The sequence below is a fragment of the Somniosus microcephalus genome, chromosome 3, assembly GCF_052327205.1.
Source record: "Somniosus microcephalus isolate GS21.2 chromosome 3, FLI_Smic_1.0, whole genome shotgun sequence".
Taxonomy (NCBI): Eukaryota; Metazoa; Chordata; class Chondrichthyes; order Squaliformes; family Somniosidae; genus Somniosus; species Somniosus microcephalus.
In genome coordinates, this window is record NC_140989.1 from 291,017,898 (window position 1) to 291,039,906 (window position 22,009).

A 22,009-nucleotide genomic window follows, 5' to 3' on the forward strand; every position below is an offset into this window, starting at 1 on the left:
ACAAAGTTTCAGCACAGAATTCCACTGAGCAACAACAACATAGTTTAACAGAGAATTCTGAGTCTGTCAAGTCTACTGATATGCACATTTTTGAGGGACACTGGGCTCGAACTCAACTCCATTTCAAACTACAACAGCAATTAGAACAAATGATTCGCCGTTTTGAGCAAGAGATGGATGAAATAAAAAAGTTCTTTGTTACAGAGTGGGAGAATCTGGAAAGGCAACAGAAGCAACTGATGGAGAAAATGGAGCAGGAGCACACCAACCATCTGCGCGAGGAGGCCGAACGAATCAAAGCTGATTCAGGTTCTGAAGGTGCGTGCCATAATCTGGTGTCAGAAGAGTTAACGGTCAGCCAACTCCTTCATATGCTGAGGGACAAGACTCTGAAATGGGAAAAACTTGAACACGAGCTGCGATCTTCAAAGGAAAAGGGTTCGGAGCTCTCAAAAGTCATTGAGATGGCTGATGTGACGACACAGACTGAAACGACTGCAACAGAGCAGCCATTGGATGCCAAAAGTACGCTGACTCACGTCAATGTAGAACAACAGACCGCTGAAACAGCTGCTCCGGTAGAGGGATTGCATAGTCCGATCAATCAATCTCCAAAGGAAGTTGAAGTATTAAAATCACAAATGAGGTCACTAGTAAACGACTTGCTGAAAGCCCAGAAAAAGCTGGATGCAGAGGTACACATGAAGAAGTCTCTTCAGGAAAGATGTCTGGATTTGGAACAAGAGCTGGCTAACGTCCAGCTGGGTATGGAGGAAATAGACGACCCTCTCGCTGACCTGTCGGACGACTCCGAATATTACTATGTCCTGTCCTGCCCAACTTGTAACTTCGACTCCCACCATACAGAAATCATGGAGGAGCACCGAAAGTCTACGGAACATCGGGAGAAGGTGGCTCTACTACGAAAAAAGGAGGAAGAGAAGGAGGAACTGCGCATGCAGCTGGCAGCTGTGGCAGCTGACAATGGAGCCCAGAGAGTCTCCAAGAAGCAGAAAAGGAAAAGTAAAAACAGAAGATGACCCATCTGAACCATTATCACCTCTACCAGATCACACACGTGGTCCCTCCGAACGGAGCCAAATCAGTTCGGAAGTTCAAGCTGTTAAATCCATGAAAGGACTATTGAATGAGTAACGTGAACCGACTACACCACAGAGATTGAATCTGTGAACTGTTTTCCGCAGAGACTGAATCTGTGATATGTTATGTTAAACATGAAGTTATATATGTATATATGTTATTACGTTATGTTAAATGGGGGGGATGACTATAAAGCTAAGAAGGGAGGAGTGTTGTGTATGTAACCTGTTCCACCTTAAGAGAGCTTAAGCCTGTTCCACCTTAAGAGATGTACTACTTTCTCAGGCTGCTGTAGATGTAATACCGGGGGTGAACACACCGGTATATAAGCACTGTGCAGTAATCTTGTATTCAGTGTAGTCCCTACCTCCAACCAGTAAAGACCTGTTTTATTGTTACTGATTAAGTCTGAGTATTAATTACTTGAACAACTCACAGACTTAACACAATCGAGTGTGGGACAAAGTGAGGGACAGTGGCTGGTACTTGTGATGTTGTACCCCAGTAAGTCTGAGCACTCAGAAGACGAGCGTCAGTGGGCCATTTGACCATAGGAGGTATCACAGTCCCGTCCTCAGTCAACAAGTGCATGTTCCAGGATGGGTAACTGGATAATGAGCAGGAATAGGAACTTTGGCTAACTTTTCCCTATACTTAGCTCTTTGCATTGTGGCTAATTGTATTGTCTGACTGCTACCCTGACCAAGACCAGCTAACTCAGCACAGACCAGGAATTAAACCTGGAATCCGCTAATCTTACAGTTAACAACACCATTTACTAACCGATTCATCAGAGGAGTTCATGGAATACAATTTATACTCCACTTGTGTGTTTGTTGGTTATTAAAGCAGCATCATATTGCTTAGAACTTTACAGTGGATTTTCTATTCACACTCTAGTAATGCAATGCTGTAGAAATAAGGTACTACATACTTTTGGAGAGGAGAAGTTGCAATTTAGTTTCCGATTCTCAATTGAATGGGCCATTTCTATCCATTCACCAAAGCGGTCATCACGATAGCCTAGTGAAACATCCAATGTCACCACGGCTCCCTCACCTGAAAAAAAGCAAAACTCAATTTTAGTGCAATGGTGGTTATTCTTGGAAACAAATTCTTCTCTACATACTATGAGGCAGTGCCGACAGATAATACATTTCACAGGGGAAAATCTCTTTTGTCCAGGCACTTGCCAATTAAATAGCAGTGCACTATTCCATCAGGGGTTTCCTCGCACAGCATCTCTAAGTTTTCTTGCCTCAAGGCCACCAGTGTTGGTTGAAGGTTGCATGCTCATCTCAAGAAAGGTGCAAGAGGAGGAGCCTCTAGCTACATCCAGAGCTTAACCAAAAGGGAGAGGGTTGAGCAGTATCTGTGATATAACCATCTTGCATTTGATGCTACGCTTGCTGTAAAGACGCATGCCTGTAGGAGAATACATCACCACCAATGCCCTCGAATAAAATCTGCAACAAATGCCCCCTTTTCCCTTACAGCACTGCTGTCGACAGCAGCGCCATTGAGTTAAATGGGCCTATACTCTCTGGAGTTTAGAAGAATGACAGGTGATCTTATTGAAACATACAAGATTCTAAGGGGGATTGACAGGGTAGATGCTGAGAGGCTGTTTCCCCTGGCTGGAGAGTCAAAAACGAGTGGGCATAGTCTCAGGATAAAAGGTACGGCCATTTAGTACGGAGAGGAGGAGAAATTTCTTCACTGAGAGGGTTGTGAATCTTTGGAATTCTCTACCCCAGAGGGCTGTGGATGCTGCGTCGTTAAGTATATTCAAGGCCGAGATAGATTTTTTTTAGATTCAAGGGGAATCAAGGGATACGGAGATCGGGCAGGAAAGTAGAGTTGAGGTCGAAGATCAGCCATGATCTTATTGAATGGCGAAGCAGGCTTGAGGGGCCATATGGCCTACTCCTGCTCCTAGTTCTTAGTGGCAGTGTAAAACAAATAGGCGGTGTTGCGGACTCGAGAGGTTTCAAGACTCACCCAAAGGTATATCCGTCAACTTCTCCAGAGGCACCACTGCCTCAGCTTTTAAAATGCTATCTCTAAAGGCAGAGACCACCAGTTCTTTTGTCCAGGCACACAGACCAACAATGAAATTTCACTAATCTTCCTCAGCGACCTTACAGCCAGAAATGGAGTGGTGCTTAATTTAAGGCAAGATGTAGATCATATTTCTAAACTAAAAATGAGTTATCAAGTTGCATTAGTCAGAAATCAAAAAAGTGTCAAAAATTTGCTACAAGTTCAAAAAAGTGTTGTGACCTTTGCACTTGTATTGCCCAACACGTTCTAATAAAATATATCAAGCTGCTATTACAACAATTCTTGACCAATTAGTTAAATTCAAATGCTTCGAGGGTTGGGCACAGTAATGAAATCTAGAATAATGGATGCCTGTGAGGGATTATTCCAATAGAGGTTTGCAACAGTTATCTAAATCTTGAGATTAGATTACTGGTTGGAAAGGAATTGCCAGGTATCAGCTGTTGGTGGTGGGGGTGGGGGTACTATTTTTGCTTAGCACCTGCCCCGCGAGCAGGTGTCACTGCCAATAGTGTGCATATAGTGTCCTTGATGCATGAAGCCAGTGATGCAAATGTTTTAACCATTACAGAATCATTACGGCAGCTTTTTTGTTACCAGGATATTCAATATCCAGTATTTTAGAAATTTACAAACTGCTGTTTATTCTCCTTACAAAGATTTATTGAAGACTGCTAAGCACCAATAAAAATGTAGTTTCCATTACAGGAACTGAGAGAACACACGCCATTAAAATATATAATAGATTCATTCAGGTTATCAAGTTGTTGATTGATGTATGCTCATGTGAAGTGTTATTGTAAGTACAGGAAATTTTCGATTAACCGGCCACTAAATAACCGGAAATGTTGGTTAACTGGCAAAATTCAGGAGTCGGTTCAGATAACTTTTTTTTACTTCTAGTTACTTTTTTTTTTACTCATTTCTGGCTGTGCAAGCGTCTAACTGAAGCTGTTGCTAAGCTAGAGACGCTTGCAAGCTGTGCCGATTGTTTTGAAGCACAGGGTTTGTTGCTTTAGACGGAGCGCTGAGCTCCGTATCTTTTAACTATAGCGCTCGATTCTCCGGCATTGTTGATAGACCGGCACCAGCTCGGTCCCGTCTGTGCCGGATACCAGAAAGTTTCCTGTATATCTTTACCACTCCTTGTCTGAAGGTGGTGACACACACATGCTCACTGGGTAATGAGCAGGAGAAGGAAACCTGACTGTTATTTATCCTCTACTTTACAGTCCAGGAATAGGAAGACCAATAAAAAAAGGTACCAAATCCCCACCCCAAGGCGCAGATTGGCAAAGTGAAAATCTACGTACTACCCGCGCACACAGTGGTGAGTACTGGATTCTAATAAGGAAAGATTGCTAATGCCGAAAATCTGAAATCAAAGCAGAAAATCTGGAAACACAGAACAGGTCAGTCAAAATTGCGGAGAAACTGGTTATGATGTTTCAGGTGTGCATACTCGTCATCAAGGTCTGTTATGTGCGCTTTTATTTCAGAGCACAGAACTTTGCTACATTTAAAGTTCCATTTATCCTACAGCTTTGCTTCTGTACTATAAACGACAGAGATACCAAAAGTGCCTTTCCTGCTTTATTTAGTACATGTATCCATAATCAATATTAACATTTTCACTAATGTTTCAAAATATGTTTTAGCAGAACATAGTTGTAAGTTTGAGGGTGTTGAGTTTGAAGTTTTTGGGAGGGAGTTTCACTAGGCAACCCCAACAAAAAAAGGTATTGCTAACAGCAAAGCTAAATGGCTGCCATTCCCAAAAACTTGTCCGCCATCTTGCATACATAACACTAATTATTGTCCTTAGAAAGTAATTCATTTTCTGGAATGCTTGAGGTTGTAACATCAAAATATTCTTATACATTACCATCTGTATAGGCTGACCTGTATGGTTCTTCCTCCAATACTGGGGAAGTCCCAGCCAGAATGATAAAAAGTCATAAACAGGACATTTGTACTGTGCAATAGCTCCATTATTCCTAAATTGGCCCAGTCATATAAACAATGTGAATTCAGCAAGAATAGGAACTGCCACAATCATGAACTGTTCCTAATGGAGCATGATTTCAAAGCAGAACAAGTGATCAGACTTTCACATAATTTAATTTTGGGCATCTCAGTTTAAAAAAAAATGATCTAGGGAACTATTGTTGGCACAAAAGCAACAGTTATTTCCATTTCAAAAGTATAGAAATCAAAGAGTTGTTACAGGCACTCCCTCCTTCAGTTCATCGTGCCGCTTGCTTCACTAACTTCAAAAACAAAAGTTTAAAAAAAATTTTTTATGCAAAGGTCACTTGGAAGAACTCAGTAGTAAATATTTTTATTAGATTTATTTCCCTGACACAACTCTTTGAAAACAAAAGTAGAGATAGCTGGAAGAGGAAATCACATTGTAAAACACTGAAGTACGAGCCCACTACACTGCCCATAAAGGCCATGACATCATCCACAAACAAGGCCTTTCATGCTCCCAATTGAGGAAGAATGCTCTTTCCTCAGAACTCAATACTGTGGAATGAATGATTTACTTTCTTCAGTTCCAGTTCTCCATTGCCATCAAGCAACCCTTCCTGGATCTTCTGTGAAGACACAGACAGCCAACCAATCTGCCAACACAGACTGTCTAAGCTCACATATAAAATAATATGGTCACTTGGAGTTCCTGGGAAGCTGCAGCCTCCTGTGGAACCAGATCAGACTGTCAGCAGCTTCATCGAACCACAAAACTTACAGCACAGGAAGCCACCATTCAGCCCATCATGTCTGTGCTGGCTCTTTGCTAAGCACAATCCAAAACTAATCCCAAAGCAAAATCATTTAAAAATAAAAAAGTAGAAATTTATGTTTAACAACCTATTTTTAAGATAGGAAGCCAGCAGCTACAACCTATAGATTACTCTCAGGATACTTGTTTTGTAATGAAACTGTTCTACACAAGAATAACTGAGGAGAAATACAAGAGGGAAGTCAGTGACAAAAGGTCAGTTAATATTGTCCACATACTACAATGATACAGATCGTATTACAGAGATCTACCAGTGACCCACACCAGTCATTATCTGCATTTAGATTGCTCAATCTTTGTTATCCATTTATAGATCTTTATCAGTAGTATAAACTATTTTCAAACAACGGTGCTGTATTTAAAAAAAAAAAAAACAATCTTTCACTGCTTTCCTGAAGTGACTGACTTTTGCTGGAGTACGGTTCCGCAGGCACCAGTTCTCCTTCTATAACTCTCACCAATGGCCATTTGCGAGGCCAGTGAATGACAGCAGACATTAGACTGTGGAGGGCATCGCCTGGTCCCACCGTCCACAGATCGGATTTGCCACACTACGCTCACCTAAGCCAAAAAAAGTGCCTTTTCAAAAAAAAATTTTAATTTTTTTTTATATAGAGTACAATAAAGATAGAATTTTAAAAAAATTCTCATTTCAGACCATTTAGAGTGTAACATTATGTTGATATTGCCAATATACCCACCAGCAGCTGGGACCTTAGCAGAGGGAACAATAGACATGGTGGTTTGGGGGGGGGGGGGGGGGGGGGATTTTTTTTGTTAAGATTCCCAATTGGTTTAGAGGGCGAATGCACTGCCTAGTGTGGGAGCAGCACACACAAACCTGGAGCGACCCAGATTTAATTCTCAGCTTGTGCTGATTTAGCTGAACTCACCTAGGGTAATGGAAGGGAGCAAATAAATGAATGTATTTTATTTATACATAAATACCAGTCCAGGCTCCTACTCTAGATTGCTATCCAGTTACCCCTGCTGGAATGTACATTCCCCAACATGAGCAGTAGGTCACAGAAACCCCAGTGGCTAATTTTTCTTGATTCCAGAATGTAAAAAGAGATTTTGTCCAAGTTTCATTATGCAGATTTTTCACGAGTGACAAGTCCATTTCATGTGGACTCCTCCTCCCTACTCTATTCAAAATGAAGAATCTTTGACTGTCTAATGCACAACAGAAATTCAATAATTCAGTTTAGAAACACTCCAACGTTGGAAACAAAGTCTTCTTGTGAAGTTTTTCTTTATACAAGAACTGAACAGAAAACTTTTTGTGGTCAAGCGCCAGATTAGAGAGAATTCTCCTCAAGGCCTGGAGTGCATGCCAATCTAACATTCTGTCACTCCACCATGTCTGTCACCCCTGACGACTAATCCACTTCAACAGCTGTGTTATTGCTGGAGAGCTGCCAAATGTTGTTGAAGTAGAGTATTTATTTCATCCCGATTTGCGCAAATAAGCTTCAATTCACCCACACGGGATATGATGATTATTTGCAGTTTTTGCTAACTCTTATCAATTACCTTCCAACTCTATCAAGACCAAACTGCCTGCTGTATCTAAATGTTTCACAAAACCTTTCAGTACAACTTAGTCAGGTACTAGGTTTTCTCTCTCTCCATGTAGCCAATAATGAACAAATGTTGGAGATGAAAACAAGAATTCAATTAGAACAGATAGGATTTTTTTTTCTTTCCAATTTTCTTCCCTTATTCTCTCAAAGGTGTTGAATCTTCCTGGTGTGCAGTTCCTTGAGCACGTTCAGCTTTCCCACAACTCACTAAAAAAGGTCATTATTTAGGCCGGAGCCTTCACAACTGGTGTTGGTTGGCTATTCAACAGTGAAGTGCGGATACTTTCCTCACCTGACGTCCAAATGTGCAGCACTCCAGCAGGAGTCACTGGATAAGAAACAGAAATGGGAACCCTGCTGTTTTTCACCAGCACACACTGGGCTCAAACCTGGGATCTTCCTGGTCTTTGTGGCTCCGTTTCATGCTGGGCAGTTGTAGTGCACACAAGAAATAAACCAATGGATTGGGCCCATTTTCACCCACTTGTGAGTCACATACTGGATATGAATACTTCTCGTGTTATCACATGTGGAGATTGTGGTCCATCACTTTACTAATTGGTCTCTTGAGCTCGCACAGAAGAGTGGCCCAGGAAGCAATGCCATGACCCCGTGAAATATCACCTCTAGAGTCAATGTGAAAGGGAAAACCATTCAACAAAAGGGAAGTCTGGTTAAAACAGCTGGAGTTACTGCCCTGATGGCTCAGTGGATGAATGCACTGGGATCAGATAAAATAAATCAAATGAAAGGCAGTACAGGAAACTTTGGTTTATCCAGGAGGTTGTATGTCCAGAAACCTCGATCTACCGGCAGAAATCAGGAGCCATTTTGTTAGGTTTTTTTTCTTCTCGTGGCTTTGTTTTCAACAGTCGGGCTCTGGAAAGTCTCTCTGAAGCTGTTGCTAAGCTACAGAGACGCTTCCAAGGTACGGGCCGACTGTTTACAAGCTGTTGCTAAGCAACAGTGTTTGTTGTCAGATACGGAGATGAAAACCTCCGTATGCTTCAACATTAACTTTGTATGTCCGACAGTTTTGATAGATCGGCAACAGCTAGGTCCCGTCGGTGCCGGATATAACAAAGTTTCCTGTAATAGTTTCCGGGCTATTCTGGGTTATCCCTAACTAGTAGAAAATCTCTCTCTCTTAGGCAGTCCCTCGGAACTGAGGATGACTTGCTTCCATACTAAAAATGAGTTCGCAGGTGACTGATGAGTCCAATGCGGGACCTACAGTCTCTGTCACAGGTGGGGCAGACGGTGGTTGAAGGGGCGGGTGGGTGGGGGTGTGCTCCTTCCGCTGTTTGCGCTTGGCTTCCGCTTGCTCCCGGCAAAGAGACTCGAGTTGTTCAGCGCCTTCCCAGATGATTCTCCTCCACTTTGTGCGGTCTTGGGCCAGGGATTCCCAGGTGTCAGTGGGGATGTTCTGTTCATAATGTGCATGATAAATAGGGGCAGTCTCAAGAGTTTTTAATTTGCACACAAACAAATACAAGAATTATTTCTCAATTTCCCCATCCCTACATTGTGAGCTGTGCAGACCAGGATGGTCCCAGGTTTGAACCCTGGTCTGAACTGACTCAACTGATCTCCGCCACAGTGGTGGGGGGTGCTACAATGATTGTTAATGCAACCTGGCTAAAAGGGGAGGAGTTCCCACTTCGACCTAACAGGTCCCTGTTATAAAGTGCGTGCACGCATATGTACAGTGGACCCTGTAATGGCTTTCAAAACAAATAGCCTAGAAACACTACCACATGGAGCACAGCTATCGAATCTAGGTACTAGAGAGTCAAGCTGTGTGCTAGGTGGAAAGGATTAGTGGGCAAGATGCTCTAATAATTGTGATACGCGTCATTAGTATTAGTGGCAGAAAGATATTCCAGTGTTACTACCATTATGCTGAAACTATCCTGTAGTATATAAATAGGCGAATCAAATCCACATCTGCACCCATATAAAACTCAATGTACAATAAGTGCAAAATTCAAAGAGAAATAAATTACCGATTTTCCACTGGTAATACAAATTATAGACTTGCGCGAGATAAACTGGGCATGAATTTTCTTTCCCTCCTTCCTTGCCTACAAACATTGGTTAGCTATGCAACATTAGCAGAGAAACATGGGCTTTATGACACGTAGAAAACTAGACATAGGATTCCCTGATTATTATCGGATTTCAGCTGGAACAGGAATAATTTGCCTCAGCATGCCTGGGTTAGGGAGGGGGAAAAGTGGGAGATTGTTATCCAGCAATCCCTGCTGGAAAGGAACTTAGAACCATCACAGTTTACAGCACAAGAAGAGGCCAGCCTTGTGTCTGTGCTCGAGCATTCCAAAACTAATCCCACTGCCCTGCTCTTTCCCCATAGCCCAAATTGTACTATTGCTTCAAATATTTATCCAAGTTTTCCCTTAAAATATGCAATGGTCTCTGCTTCAACCATTCCATGTGCACAAAGAAATGTCTCCTCACTAACAATTTTAAATTGATTACCTCTCATCAATGACACCCTAACCAAAGGAAATAGTCTTTCCTTATTTACCCAAACAAAACCCTTCATAAATTAAAAACCTCTTGAATGGAGTGCAACAGTACCAAGTGCAATTCCCCAGTCTGTGATGTTGACTTATCTCAGACAGGAGGCAACAGCAGATTACAATTAGCCTCAGCACTCCTGCATTGCAGGGGAGGGAGCAGCGCAAAAGCAGATAGGGTTTCTGCTCCTAATCATTCTCCAGTGATCTGTGCTGGAAAGTGCTGGGCTTGGCCATAATGTCAAATAGCCTGCCAACACCCATTGTCAAGGCTCAACACTTGAAACATGACCACTTGGTTGAGATACTAGAGAACTGCCAAAACCTGTAGAATTATACCACCATTAGTCAACGCCATTCAGAAGAGGCGGGGAGATGAATGGGGAGAAAAACTTACACAATCCTTTCAAACATTTGATGAAAGGTCATCGACCTGAAGCGTTGGCCGCAATTTCGCCGACCAAGGCGGGTCTGGGGTGGCGTCGCTGTCCCAGCCCACTGCCTACTGCAGCCCGCACTCGCCAAGCGATTTTTCATTGATTGGGCTTGTTAAGCCCGCCCTGCGAGGTTCCCGGCCAATTAATAGGAAGTGGGTCTGATCAGCCAGTTTTCTTAAAGGGGCCATGTCCAAATTGATCTTGACAGTTCTGCTGTCAGTGTTCTACAAACATTGAGGTGCTGCAAACACTGCATAAAGGTGCACAGCTGCACCCAGGCTCTCCCATTACTTCCTCCATTTGCTTATGGAGAGAGTCACAGCATCCAGGGAGGCTTTCTTCCCTATCCATGGGTGGAAGAGACCTCCCCAGGAGATCAACACAGCCTGGTTGCACATTGCACAGGAAGACAAGCAGGGATGTCGTCAGGGAGGACCAGGCTGCAGTGGCGCAAACCTTTCAATGATCTGAGCAGATCACGAAACATTACTGCCAAGCCACATGCAACTTCATCCTGCTGTGCCTCTCATCACATCTCCATCACTCTACCTTCCCTACCCTACTCCTGCACATCTTTACACACACCAACTTACCTTGCACCTCCACCCATCCCTCTTTATCTACATCATCACTTCCCCATCTCACTAGCCACACCTCACACTCACCTTCAACCTACTGCAAGCATACCAACTAACAACACACAAGGATAGGCACTTGGGTGGTTTAGCCAATGTTCATGTGAAGTTTCTGGTAATGTGGTGTCAAACATTGAAACCTTTATTTTTAGCACTTTGTGTTCTTGAACAGATTTGTGTGCATCTTTGGAAGTGGTCAAGTGAGTTGCAGTGAATGGCGAGACAAAATGGTACCCTCCGCAATGGTGATGAGTGTGAAAGGAATGGCTTGGGCATTGTAGGGATGCTTTATGGTGCTGGTGTAGTGTGGTGCCAACCTGGCACATCTTGTGGCAGCCAGGGTGTACAGTGTTAAGTGAAGTAAATCTGGCCATGGCAAGGCCATCCCTGGCAGCAATGTGGTCGGGTGCTGATGCCCTGTGTAGCATCAGGTGATTGCGGAGGTTGGTGCTGTTGTTGTTGATGTGCCTGGTGATGTTGGTGTTGGGGCTGATCGTGGAAGGATTCAGAGGACCAAGGTGAGATTTATTCAAGCACACCGATGCTGCTGGAATAGGTGGCAACTGAAGTTGAGATTACAGAAGCGATGTCAGTGGCGAGTGATACAGCGTTTACTCCAAACACTTCCAAACTGCATACAGCTCAAAAGTGTCTTCCAAGTCCTGAAGGCTCAAGCTTCGAACGTTGGAAAGTGAACAGCTGTGAAATGGTAGCTTTTATACCACTTTTGCAGCTGTCACCTATTCACAGCAATGGGGAAGACAGAGAATCCGACCTACTTATGTGATCGCCGAACGACGTGAACCCCGTTAAAATAGTGGGAAAATAGAAATAGGCTGACAAAATAGCAGTTAACAAGCATTTAACTATCTTAAACGCCTCCCCCACCGCTTGGTGTCGGGTCTGTTCTGAAATCGCAGACCTGACACTTTGGAAACTTACATGGAGGCGGGTTTGGAGCGGGTTCCCAACCCGCTGTCAATCATTTAGATTTTGACAGCGCCTCCAAACCCGCACTCTGAGCGCCGGCAAAATTCAGGCCGTTAAGTCTGTTTCTCTCTCCACAGATGCTGCCTGACCTGCGGAGTATTTCCAGCAGTTTCTGTTTCTATTTCAGCTTTCCAGCATTCGCAGTATTTTTGCCTTTCTTTCAAACATCTGTTTTTCTGTGCCTGCAGACAAACAATACTGGTCTTTAGCAGTAAAAATGTACAGGGATTCTCCAATGCTTTCTCTGCTTAGTGACCTACCCAATTCAGATTTGCAGGGAGTAACCCTGGGTCAAACCACAAGAGTTTAAGTGGAATAAAACTACAACCCACCCCCTCTGAAACAAAAATCAAACCAACCAATTTTGCCAATGTACAAACTACAAGTATTTCTCCTTCCTCATACCACCACTTACTTATCTCATTGTCAATTTGAAATTCGATCTCAAACTGCAGAACAACCAACAGAAACTGAAACCAGGAACTCATCTCCCAACTTTGGTGTGGAACGTGGATTGCAAACACAATGTCATTGGCTCCAATCTGTTGCTTCATAGCTTCGGAAAATTTCTGGATCTTCTTTTCGCACTGGTTGGGACCCCATGGCATGAACCACTTTGATTTCTGGTGATGTTTCCTTACATCCACACATTTCGTTGCAAGGTATGGAACTCCTATAGTTGGACTTGGAGCTGAAAAATATGGATCAGAAGCAGATTATTAGAAACATTTAAATTTTGGTCTGTTTTGTTTCCCTCCCTGCCTAAGTTTCTGCTCAATAGGTAGACTCTTCCTGGCATGTGGTTGCACAAACTCTGGTAGCCTCTGCTGTCCCACCCAAGTGGCCACTCTTCATGTGCAAGTCTAGAAATTCAGTATCAGGCTATTTGACTATGATGGGCATCACTACTGAGCACCGTCCAATTCTCAGGCAACGCACACGTTAAAGCAATCACTGGATAGCAACCAAGAAAAGGGACCCTGGCTTAATTCCTCTCCCACCAAAATCAGGGGTTACAGAGACCAATAGTAGCACCTGAATTGCTACTCCAAATAACAGCTAACTCGGCACATATCAAACCTCCTGGTCTATACTTCCTAATATTACGTGGGTGCCTTTAACCACTCGGCAACAGAGGGACTTTAAAAACATTCTAAAGTACTGCGATTTCTGAATAAGATGGTTGATTTATGGTGCATTAACCAATAGAAAACAAATAGAAAATAGCCTAAAGAATGAACACTATATAGAAACGCGCACGCACACGAAGTGAACCTATCGATGGCAGATGCAATTTAATGCAGAGAAAGCTGACGCAGCACATTTTTGGGAAAAAAAAGTGAAAAGGATTTTACTATTTACAGCATACTTCTTAACAGAGTGGAGCAACAGAGAAATCAAGTGGTGTATGCAGGTATTTAGATTTTTGAGAGTACAGGTAGAAAAGGCAATAAAATAACTTAAATGAGATTCTAGATTTCATAGCACATTGTAGGAAGGATATTAGAAAAAAGAAAGAGCTTGCATTTATATAGTGCTTCACACAACCTCAGGACATCCCAAAGCATTTCACAGCCAATTAAGTATTTTTGAGGTATAGGAAACGTGGCAGCCAAATTGCACACAGCAATAAGATTAAAGACCAGATAATCTATTTCAGTGATGTTGGTTAAGGGATAAATATTTGCCAGGATACCGCTCCTGCACTTCTTCAAATAGTGTCAGGAGATCTTTTACCCGAGAGGGCAGATGAGGCTTTGGTTTAATGTCTCATTCGAAAGATGGCACCTCTGACAGTGCAGCATTCCCTCAGTACTACACTGAAATGTCAGCCGACAGTGGAATTCTCTGGAATCAGACTTGAACCCACAACCTTCTGATTCAGAGGTGAGAGTGCGATCACTGTGCCAAGACATTGTTACAGCCATGAAAAGAGTACAACAAAAATTCACTAGCTTGATTGGGCATTTTTCATTTCATTTGAACAGTGAAAGCTAAGTGGAGGTGGTGTATCCAAAAGAGGTTTTCAAAATTATGAAAAGTTGAGGGGGTGAACAGTGAAAGACTGTTTGGTGAAACAGTAACAAGAGGCCATCAATGGAGGAATAAACTCAGGGAGCATGGACATGGAAATTAGAGCATTTTTTTCACCACACAAGACTGTTATTGGAATATGGAAAACATTACTGCAAGTGGTTATGGAGGTAGATTAAACAATTTAAAAAGGTGGGGATGTGGAAGGATGAAGGTTCCACACCCAATTGGGGTGGGGAACATTACTTAAAGGGTTGACATTTAAAGATCGCATGGATGAACTACAGAACTTGTTCATCCCTGTTTGGCATAAAAATAAAACAAAAAAAGGTGACTCAACCGTGGCTAACAAGGGAAATTAGGGAAAGCATTAAGATCCAATGAGATGACATATAAATTGGCCGGAAAAAGCAGCAAATCTGAGGATTGGGAGCAGTTTAGGATTCAGCAAAGGAGGACAAAGGGATTAATTAAGAGGGGGGGAAATAGAATATGAGAGTAAGCTTGCAGGGAACATAAAAACTGACTGTAAAAGCTTCTATAGATATGTGAAGAGAAAAAGATTGGAGAGGTCAAGCGTAGGTCTCTCCCCGAAAGTGGGAGTCAGAATCAGGGGAATTTATAATGGGGAACAAAGAAATGGCTGACCAATTAAATACATACTTTGGTTCGGTCTTCACAAAGGAAGACACAAATAACCTCCCAGAGATGTCGGGGAACATAGGGTCTAATGAGAGGGAGGAACTGAATGAAATCAGTGTTTGTAGGGAAATGGTGTTAGGGGAAATTGACGGGATTGAAGGCCGATAAATCCCCAGGGCCTGATAATCTACATCCTAGGGTACTTAAGGAAGTGGCCCTAGAAATAGTAGATGCATTGCTGGTCATCTTCCAAAATTCTATAGACTCGGGCACAGTTCCCATGGATTGGAGGATAGCTAATGTAACCCCACTATTTAAAAAAGGTGGTAGAGAAAAAACAGGGAATTATAGACCAGTAAGCCTGACATCGGTAGTGGGGAAAATGCTAGAGTCCATTATAAAAGATATAATAGCAGAGCACTTGGAAAACAGTGACAGGATCGGACAAAGTCAACATGGATTTACAAAAGGTAAATCGTGCTTGACTAATCTACTGGAATTTTTTGAGGATGTAACTGGTAGAATAGATAAGGGAGAACCAGTGGATGTGCTGTATTTGGACTTTCAGAAGGCTTTCGATAAGGTCCCGCATAAGAGATTAGCGTGAAAAGTTAAAGCACATGGAATTGGGGGTAAGGTACTGACTTGGATAGAGAACTGGTTGGCAGACAGGAAGCAAAGAGTTGGAATAAACGGGTCCTTTTCCGAGTGGCAGGAAGTGACTAGTGGGGTACCACAGGGATCGGTGCTAGGACCCCAGCTAGTCACAATATATATTAATGATCTAGGCGAGGGAACTAGATGTAATATCTCCAAGTTTGCAGATGACACAAAGCGTGTGTGCTGTGAGGAGGATGCAGAGAAACTCCAGTATGATTTGGACAGGTTGGGTGATTGGGCAGAAGCATGGCAGATGCAATATAACGTGGATAAATGTGAGGTTATCCACTTTGGTGGCAAAAACAGGAAGGCAGATTATTATCTGAATGGCAATTGGGAGAAGGGGAAGTGCAACGAGACCTGGGTGTCCTTGTGCACCAGTCGCTGAAGGTAAGCATGCAGGTGCAGCAGGCGGTTAAGAAGGCAAATGGTATGTTGGCCTTCGTAGCGAGAGGATTCGAGTAAAGTAGCAAGGATGCCTTGCTGCAGTTGTACAGGGACTTGGCGAGACCACACCTTGAGTATTGTGTGCAGTTTTGGTCGCCTTATCTGAGGAAGGATGTTCTTGCCTTCGTGGGAGTGCAGCGAAGATTCACCAGACTGATACCTGGGATGGCAGGAATGACGTATGGAGAGAGATTGGGTCAATTAGGATTATATTCGCTAGAGTTTAGAAGAATGAGAGGGGATCTCATTGAAAGTTATAAAATTCTAACAGGACTAGACAGACTAGATGCAGGAAGGATGTTCCCGATGGCAGGGGAGTCCAGAACCAGGGGTCACAGTCTAAAGATAAGGGGTAAGCCATTTAGGACTGAGATGAGGAAGAATTTCTTCACCCAGTGGTGAACCTGTGGAATTCTCTATCACAGAAGGCAGTGGAGGCCAATTCATTAAATATATTCAAGAAGGAGTTAGGTGTATTTCTTAAAGCTAAAGGGATACGGGGAGAAAGCAGGGACAGGGTACTGAATTTGGATGATCAGCCAGGATCTCATTAAATGGCGGAGCAGGCTCGAGGGGCCGAATGGCCTACTCCTGCTCCTATCTTCTATGTTTCTAAAATGTCAATAGCTCGTCTTTCCTCTTTACAGAAGCTATCTAACTTACAGGGTATTTCCAGCTCTTTATATTTTTAATTCAGAGTTCTAGTATTTGCATTGTTTCATTTAAAAGATTAGGTAAATATTTAAAAAAGGTAAAGAATGTAAGAGACAGGGGAAAAAGCAGGGAAATCGGATTAGAGAAGATGGTTGCAGTTAAGAGCTAGCACTGACACTGGCACAATGGGCCATATGGCCTCCATCTGTGCTGCAATTTCTATAATGCTAACTCTGGCTTTATGCCTTGCTTATTAGATGGGGACACAACCAATGATGAAATACAAGTGTTTACAGAGGGAAAATGTAGCACCAAGTATATTACAGAAATAATTTCAAGGTTTACATGGGAAAAAACAGGAAATGGCTTTCAAACTGGCCTCAAGTTATTCAACCTGAAGCAAACAACTTCACTCAATTAACATCTGAATATAGTTGTCTGCCCTACACAGGCCATTGACAATAGTCTCACACAGGATTGATACTCTTCATTTCCTCTTGCAGTGAACGAAGAGCACATTTCCTGAACAGACAATGGTTGCCTGAAGGCAATCAGCTGATGTGCAAATGGATTTAATAGCAAGGCTACAAACATCCACAGCAATAGCGATATGGAAACAAGTACTGTGGCTGACTGCATTGCAGGCAGAATCAGAGAAAAATGAATATTACTGGGAAACTGGTAAGCAATGAACATTTGCATTTATGTAGCACCTTTAATGTAGAAATGGCTGTGCCTTCAGCTGCCGAAGACCCAAGCTCAGGAATTCCCTCCCTAAACCTCTCTTTCCCCCTTTGAGACACTCCTTAAAACCTATCTTGTTGACCAAAGTTTTTTGTTACCTGCCCCAACATCTTATGTGGCTCGGTGTCAACTTTTGTCTGATAACACTTCTGTGAACTGCACTGGGACGTTTTACTACATTAAAGGCACTACATAAATACAAGTTGTTGATGTAGAAACATCTCGAGCTACATTACTAAGAGTAAGGGAATGGAGACGAGGATAAGAGAGAGAGCGCAAGAGAGAGGACCAAAAGCTTATATGAAAAGGTTTTGAAGGATTTGAAAGGATTTTTAAAAGGTGCAGAAAGTAGATAGGCAGGGGACCTTGGGGAGAGTGTCACTAAGGCAGTTAAAGTCTCTGCCCTAATGGTGGGGCAAAGGAGAAGGGATGCACAAGAAATCAAAGTTGAAGGATTCAAAGTGAGGCACAAGAGGGGATGGAAGGCTGGAGGAGGTTGCAGAGATAGAATGTGGCAAAGTTGTGAAGGGTGTTGAAGACATAAATGAAGGTTTTCAATTTAATACAAAAAGAAAATACTGCAGATGCTGGAAATCTGAAATAAAAACAGAAAATGCTGGAGATACTCAGCAGGTCAGGCAGCATCTGTGAAGAGAGAAATAGAGTTAACGTTTCAGGTCGATGACCTTTCGTCAGAGTTCTGATGCTGCCTGACCTGCTGAGTATCTCCAGCATTTTCTGCTTTCAATTTAATACCTTGGGGAGGATAGAGGAGGGGGTAAAGAGAGGCTAGTGGGGCAGTGCAGAACAGGATTCAGGCCGCTGTTTTATGACTTTAAAAAGTAATTAATTGGCTTTGAAGTGCGTTGGGATGTCTTGGGGATGTGAAAGATACAAGTCCTTCTTTTCTCACATGGAACTATACATCAAAGAGTCAACAACTTCAGGAGAGGAAGGGGGAAAAAACCACACAGTACTAGGAGATGCGCAATGACACTGCCTACGAGTGGGGATAAATATAGGTGGGATCCCCGTCCTCCTCAGTTCCCAATCTGAGCCGTAGTAAAACAGCAAAGTCCCCTCTCGGTCAGTGTTTGGGGGACAAAGAGAAAAGGGGAAGGAATCAGAAGGGAGGACTTGTACTTATTGCCTCTTGCAACTTGGCTATGGGGAGTTGGGGGCATTGGCAGCAGACTAGAAACAGGCTATGCAATCACCCTCTCCGCAGCAGAGCTGAAAAACAGATGGGGGATAATTTATAAAGGCCGGGGGGCGGCGGAAATTGTTACAAGTTACATTGTTATCACCAGGCTTAGTGTGTTAGTACCAATATACTATAACAAAATTAAATATCACATTTAACCCAGTGCACTTTTAATAAGCTTCTTGCAAGATTCCTAATTAGTCATCTCAAATTCCTACAGTCACTGCCACCACCATTGACAAGCCTGTAACCACTTGTATTTCCACTCCAGTTTGTATACGGGTCAACAATTCTGCTGTTAGATAACTGTAATGTATATACCTTTAAGGGGGGGGGGGAACTACTTTTTACAGCTCATGTATACTGTAGTACCGGCAGTGACCACACCTGTATATAGCACTGAGTAGTAATCTGTACAGCCAGTGCCACTGTGAGCCACATTGAGTAAACACCTGTTGTACCGTTTCTTCTGCAGTCTGTGTCTTATTATACCCAGACACAACATTGATGACGAGGCAAGTTCGAACCTAACTGCAACTCTGCATCACCTCCCGGGGATTCGTTCCTGGAGATCAGTGGATTGGAGGTCAAGGCCAGAGACTCGGGCGTTGACCACGGGCAACCGCCCAGTCATCCAGCAGAGACTCGAGAATTGCGGGGGAGGCTGTCGAGAGCCAGGCTTGGCTTTCCAGTCGAGGTGGTCCAGCGAAACGGGCTGGCAACAGGTAGTGCACAGACCCTTCCCGGACAGCAGTGGGCTAGAGCCCAACCGAGCGGCACAGCAAAGGGCCGAGCAGCGTCGACGGGGGAGAGAGAGAGAGAGAGAGAGAGAGAGAGGAGGGCAGAGCACGCAGCCGGTGTTCAGGGGCCGAGCAGCGTCGGAGGGAGGGAGAGCCGCGCAGAAAACCGCGAGGCGCCGCCATTGCCACGAGGACCGCCGAGAGCGGCGTTGGCAGCAGCGCAGGAGAAGCGCGCGAAACCTACAGGGCGCTGCCATTGCCACGAGAACCGCCGGGAGCGGGGGGAGGAAGGAAAGCGTGGGAGACGCCATTTTAAGCCACACCCAAAATGCCGAAGAGTGGCAGTATCACCGCATTTGACAATGAAGTCGAAGATTGGACTACATATGTCGAACGAATAGAGGTGTACTGCAAGGCAAATGAGGTGTCAGATGACAAGAAAGCGTCGGTATTGTTAAATTTAATGGGTGCAAAGACATATGGTTTATTACGAAATCTAGTAACCCCAATGAAAAAGAGTTTTGAAGACATAGTAACGATACTACAGGGACATTTAAACCCCACACCGCTGCTGATAGCAGAAAGATTCCAGTTTCACAAACGGAACCAGCATAAGGATGAAAGCAATGCTGATTATTTAACAGAACTGCGCAAACTATCGAAACACTGCCAATTTGGAGCGGGACTGGCAGATACCTTAAGGGACAAGTTGGTGTGTGGGCTTCAAAGTGAAGGAACCCAGAAACGGCTTTTATCTGAAACAGGCTTTCAGCATTGCGGTATCATATGAAGCAGCAGCACGGGGCGCTGCAGAGATACAACAGAGACCGCAAGAATATGGCACAAACGAAATGTCATATGGAACAGAGAAGTGCTATCGCTGCGGCAGAACAACACACGACCAGAATGATTGCTGGTTCAAAGACAAAGTGTGCAGACAGTGTGGAAAAGTAGGACACATAGCATGAGTCTGCAGGTCGGGAAAGAAAACCAGCAATAAGAAACCTACCAAAGTACAAGAAGGTACATAAGATGACGGAGAATAGTTCAGACGAACAAAAGAGTGATACCGACTCCGAAAGCAGGGAACGGAGTTGTCTGAAACTACATAATGTGATCACAACGGAGGATCACTCTCAAGATAGCAGGGGTCCAGGTAAAGATGGAATTGGACACAGGATCAGCCCTAACAGTCATAAACCGACGGGACTACGAGCGGCTATTCTCACACATACCCTTGAGACACAAAAATTATTTTGAAGACGTACACGGGGCAAAAAGTCTACCCCAAAGGAAAAATAAGGGTGACCGTTATATAGAACGGTAAGGAAACACCAAACCGAGACCTGTATGTATTGCAAGATGGAAGACCACCATTACTGGGACGTGAATGGATCCGGAAAATACAACTGGATTGGCATTCCATACAGGCACTGACTGTGGCTGACAAAAAGGATGATGACGTCACACCTGGGCGACTGTCAAAGATCTTAACTGACGCGAAAGAAGTGTTCCAGCAAGGACTCGGTACACTAAACGGCATGACGGCGACGATTAAAATTGAAGAAAACGCAAGCCCAAAATTTTTTAAGGCCAGACCGGTACCTTATGCGATCCGCCCAGCCGTCGAAGCAGAGCTGGAGAGTCTGGAACATTCAGGTGTACTGTCCAAGGTAGACTGGAGTGAGTGGGCTACACCCATCGTCCCCGTGATGAAAAAGTCGTTGAGCAGCACGCCTGGGGAGCCAAGGAAGGTTCGCATCTGTGGGGACTTTAAGGTAACAGTGAACCCGGTCCTTCACACCGTACAATATCCACTTCCGCGGATTGAAGATATTTTCGCCTCGCTATCTGGAGGGAAACGCTTCACTAAGATTGATCTGGCCCAGACGTATCTGCAAATGGAGGTAGAAGAAGCATCAAAAAAATACCTCACAATCAACACCCATAAAAGGTCTCTTATCAATACAACCGGCTGGTATTCGGGGTAGCATCAGCTCCGGCTATTTGGCAGAGGGCAATGGAACAAGTCCTGCAAGGGATCCCAGGGACCCAGTGTTATTTGGATGACATCCTGGTCACGGGCGAAAATGACAGTGATCACCTTACCAACCTGGAGCAGGTGCTCACTAGATTGCAGGAATATGGGCTCCGAGCTAACCGCCCCAAATGCGAGTTTTTTAGAAAACAGATCTCGTATTGTGGCCACGTTATCGATAAAGAGGGGTTACATAAGTCCCCAGAGAAGATTGAGGCAGTAGTCAAGGCTCCAGCACTGGAAAATGTGTCACAACTGAGGTCGTTCCTTGGGCTGGTAAACTACTACCATAAGTTCTTGCCAAATTTGTCTACAATACTACACCCACTGAACACCCTACTGCAAACTGGGGTGCCATGGAAGTGGAGTGACGAATGTAGACGAGCTTTCCAGAAGAGCAAAACACTAATCACATCGAAAGAGGTATTGGCCCATTACAACCCAGCATTACCGATTCGGTTGGCATGTGATGCATCACCCTACGGCATTGGAGCGGTGCTGTCGCACAAATTCTCGGACGGCTCAGAGAGGCCAATAGCCTTTGCGACACGATCACTAACCTCAGCCAAGCGTAACTACGCCCAGATTGACAGGGAGGCCCCTCAGCCTAGTGTGGGGAGTGAAAAAGTTCAATCACTATCTGCACGGGCAGAAATTCACCTTGCTGACTGATCACCAGCCTCTTGT

General features: G+C 43.9%; 1 protein-coding gene across 5 annotated transcripts in view; it reads right to left on the reverse strand.

Annotated features, from left to right (window-relative positions):
* wls (Wnt ligand secretion mediator) overlaps positions 1 to 22,009 on the reverse strand; it is an 87,851-nt gene that overhangs the window by 50,076 nt on the left and 15,766 nt on the right. For 3 of the 5 annotated variants that reach the window (XM_085982763.1, XM_085982759.1, XM_085982760.1), the window contains exons 2-3: positions 12,575 to 12,850; positions 2,036 to 2,160 (exon numbers count right to left, since the gene is read on the reverse strand). In XM_085982763.1, the coding sequence (XP_085838889.1) occupies positions 2,036 to 2,160; positions 12,575 to 12,850 (401 nt within the window). The remainder of the gene's footprint in view (positions 1 to 2,035; positions 2,161 to 12,574; positions 12,851 to 22,009) is intronic. The other 2 variants (XM_085982761.1, XM_085982762.1) reach the window with 1 other exon arrangement.